This window comes from Propithecus coquereli, unplaced genomic scaffold, assembly GCF_000956105.1.
Source record: "Propithecus coquereli isolate 6110/MARCELLA unplaced genomic scaffold, Pcoq_1.0 Scaffold232, whole genome shotgun sequence".
Lineage (NCBI taxonomy): Eukaryota > Metazoa > Chordata > Mammalia > Primates > Indriidae > Propithecus > Propithecus coquereli.
In genome coordinates this window covers 1,067,833-1,071,819 of record NW_012147864.1, presented here as the reverse complement: position 1 = coordinate 1,071,819, position 3,987 = coordinate 1,067,833, and the positions used below count along the sequence as shown (strand labels likewise).

The 3,987-nt window shown below is 34.8% G+C and overlaps 1 protein-coding gene across 1 annotated transcript in view; it reads right to left on the bottom strand.

Moving 5' to 3' along the window:
* Positions 1-2,293: 2,293 nt before the first annotated feature.
* NDST3 (N-deacetylase/N-sulfotransferase (heparan glucosaminyl) 3) overlaps positions 2,294-3,987 on the bottom strand; it is a 163,548-nt gene continuing 161,854 nt past the window's right edge. Inside the window, exons 13-14 of the mRNA XM_012645372.1 lie at positions 3,902-3,987; positions 2,294-2,413 (exon numbers count right to left, since the gene is read on the bottom strand). Coding sequence (XP_012500826.1) covers positions 2,294-2,413; positions 3,902-3,987 — 206 coding nt within the window. The remainder of the gene's footprint in view (positions 2,414-3,901) is intronic.

The following is a 3,987-nucleotide window of genomic DNA, read 5'->3' as shown; positions in this document are numbered from 1 at the left end:
AGCAATGAAAAAGGGAATTCGTTACAAAGCTAGTTTTCAATCACATTGTCGCTCATTCTTTTCTCACGTGTATTTGTTATTTGCAGAATAGTATAATCGCCGGCTGGAGGATAAAACGTGGAAAGTAGGCATGTCCTCTCGAATGTGATGCTATCGTCAAGACACGTTGAGGGGTCAAACATCCTTTCACAGATTTGCTCCTCTAAGCTTGCACTGGTGAATGAATAGTTTGGTATTATCTCTTCCTTTTTTCCTCTATACAGGCATCAAGTATGTTTTTGACATTTAGTTTAAAGGGTGAGCTATTCAGTCGACTCAGTTTACCTAGACAAAATTATGCCACTAGCAGCTTTGCTTAGAAGTTCAAATGTACATCTCACCATTAAAGCATAAATGTGTTCTTACTTTTTTAAAATCAGCATAAATGTTGCCAAATGAAAATATGACACTGTATATAACTGCTGGAGCCTATTCTATGTTTGACCTCCTAACCCTGTTTTCTTAAATCAGGGGAGATGAAAGGCTATAATTTTCCTAGCATGTTTGGCGTGTGTGGCTTCAGAAGAGGCAGCAGGAAGCATCACACCAAGACTACCAGGTTTGTCCAAATGACTTTGATTTTGCTTTTGCAGTCAGGGGTCTTAAAAACCGGTTCGTTCTCCAATTCTTTCTGCTAATAGTTTGTTTAAAAATGAGTATATCCTTTGGGTACATAAAACTTTAAAAGAACATTTACTTAGTAATTATAATGTACATTAAAGATTTTATATAAGTGGAAGGATCTCACAATTTGCTAATTAGTGAATAACTGATAGTTTAGTTTTACACTGTAATGACAATGAAAATATTTTTTGCTAGAGATTTTCCTTGCATATCTTGTTTTTCTAATCATACCTGTGATAACATTTTATAAAGGCTTATAATTATAGCAGGGAATTTAATTTTCAAATGTGTACCATGGAGTACATTTGAAAGTTAAGTATGACTTATTTTCTTTTTTGAATACTTTATTCGTTGTGTATATCACTTAAAATTTAAGTGTAAATATATTTCAGGAGCCATGCTTTGCTCATCTTTGTACTAATTTAGTAGGTAATCCATACGTTTTGTTATCTTCCACCAGAGTGATGTGTGAAATATTTAAAAATATGCTAGTGTTGCTCTGCCTTGTATCAAAAGTATCATTGTAAAGATTGGATTAAAAATCATATATTAATTTTTATAAATCTCTATGTTACATAATTTTATTATGAACTACCTGGGAAAATGTTTTTCAATAATTTAAATGTAAATAGGCTAAACACATCATCTAGGAAACTTGTCCTTAGTTTTCATTTAATAGGTTTTGCTCTGGTGGACATTAAAAAAAAGCTATTCACATTTAAGTCATTCTGTTTCTGGAGAGGATACATACTTTAGATTTGATGCATGCATTTCTGTAGGACTAGTGAGGACTCCTAGAATAGATGTGCAGCAAGTGGACATAGAGTTCTCAGTGATGTATCTTTAGACCCCTACAATTTCTCCCTTTTAGAGAATTTGGTCAGTACATTTTTATTTACTCTTTTGGCATATTCAGCGTGTTTCTATTTACCATCCAACAGTTTTACAATATATATTTCAGTATAACAGTTACATTATGATGGAGGAGTTAGTAATTTTTATATAAATGCACTAGACTATATGACAAATCATTTTTTGCTATAGCACTTATCTTTTTTTGATGCAGATAAAGCTCACATATAACTTTTCCACTCCCTGATCTAGCACAAATATTTCTAAATACTTTAGTGGATTTGAATTTTGGCAAGCATTTTTCATGTGTTATGCTTTTGACATTTTATGCTACGTTGTGATGTTTATTTTGCTTCTTGTTTTGTAGGACTTTATAGAATCAAAGAATAAGAAAACATTGTACAGGCAAACAGCAGTCTAAAAATCTACAGAGACACAATCTTACTTGATACATAAAAGTGTAAGTATTACTATGAAATGGAACAGTTCTGCATTTGTGTTTGATATTTATGTCGGTTGCTACTGACTTCCACATAAGTGCACAGTAGTCTACAGTAATCCCACAGGCTCAGATACGGGTTAAGAGAAAGACCATAGGCCTCAAGGCTTGTAACAGATACTTTTCTAATCATCCACATGCCAGCACATGGAAGGAACTTTGTTCTTTTTTCTCACGTGAAGAGGTATATTTTTTCAACAGCCTTTTGGTAGCTTCTGGAAGCTTTGGAAAGGTGCATTTTACATGGCAGCTGAAGTCTCCAGAAGTTTTCTCTCAGTGCTATCTCACTTTCTGCAGCTCCTGTCTCAGCCAGGATGGCAGAGGCTGCCCCAGTTTGTGCAGCAGCTTTGAGAGTTCCACATTGTGATCTCGATAGTAGCTTGACAGAAATGCTCTGCTCTGAGCGGGGAGATGAGATAAAAGTACATTTCATTTTGTTTATTAAAGTATGTTTCATAGACTTTGACTTAAATAAGTATCAAGTATACCATATCTGGATTAGAATTTACAGTAAGCATGTGCACTATTTACTTAGGACATCCCGTGATGTTTTGCTGACAGTCCTGAGGCGGCGAGCAGCAAGGGCGCACGACTGCCCGCTCTGCCTCGGCTGCACGTTTCCTCTGCGGAGGCCCTTACTCCTGCCTCCTCTGGACACTGCTTGCACAAAATCAGCCACTTCACTCCCTCAGGTAAACCCAATAACGTTGTTAAGAGATCTAGAAGAACTGATATTCTGAAAAGTTGTTATCTTTCTCTACCACTAAATTTAGTATTATGTCTCAGTGTGTCTATGGTAGACCAGAGTAAACTTAAGAAAGATATGCTTCAGTGTCTTTTTAGCTTTAATATTTAATAAATACATAGGGAAATAGCTTTGACATAAATGAAAATATTTTATATTACTTTCTTGAAATTGCACTTTAGTTTCTTGTAATGTGTTAGGATAGTGCTCTGAAGGTGTATTTTAATAATCAACCAATGAAAACTGGAGTTCTGAGAATGCAGTTTATCAAAACGACAGCGCCCTCCTCCACGCCTTCTCTACAGAATTTGAGTATCAGCCGATGGAGGACAGGGCCTGGCACAAAAAGTGGTCCTGAAAGTCTTGTTAGATAAAGGTATTCAAATAAGTTCAGACCACCTTGGGATTCTTAGTTAACATAACATATTAAACATTGTGGGGGGAAATCCAAAATATTTTAATTTTTGAGATCTAAAAAAAAAAATCATAATTTACCTACATTCTTGTATCTATACACTACCTAGACTGATTGTGAAATAAGCACTAAAGTGAAAATACAGGGTATACAAACTGAGAAAACTGTGGCATTAAGTGATTGCCACATCACTACTCTAAACAGAGTAAACATGAGGTGCTAGATACATGCCACAAAGTGTGCCTGTCCCCAAAGCATCTGCTAGTGTGTTTGGGAAATTGCATTAGCATATTAACAGTTCAGAGCTGAGCATATTATATTAGTAACTAACATTATTACCCAGGCCACACTTACTACTACAGAGCGACTTAGGCAGTGAAACAAAATAGAAATCTTTTGATCCTGTTTTCACTTTCCAATTGATATATTTCCTGTCTCGGTTTCAGTTAACATTTATGCTAAAATGTCTGTGCAGGTATCATTCTATTTGGAATGAGATGTTATCTTTTTGTTCAAAATGTCAAATTCTATTGTTTTACTTTATTCTTGCATGATAGGTAATAATATATCATTAGAAAAATCAAAACAAGCAGTTTACATGTACTAAAATCAAAATATCACTTTTTAGGCTGAATTTTGACTTTAACTAGTCTTCTAAGAAAGCAGCTATGACATTCTTTTTCAACATTTTGCTTATTTAGTTTGTATTTTTAAGCTCTATACTTACATCAGAATCCATCGGAGGGTATTTTCTTCCTTTGCTCTTTCCAAGGCATTTTGTTTTACCTTCTTCCAATAACTGACACCAGAAAC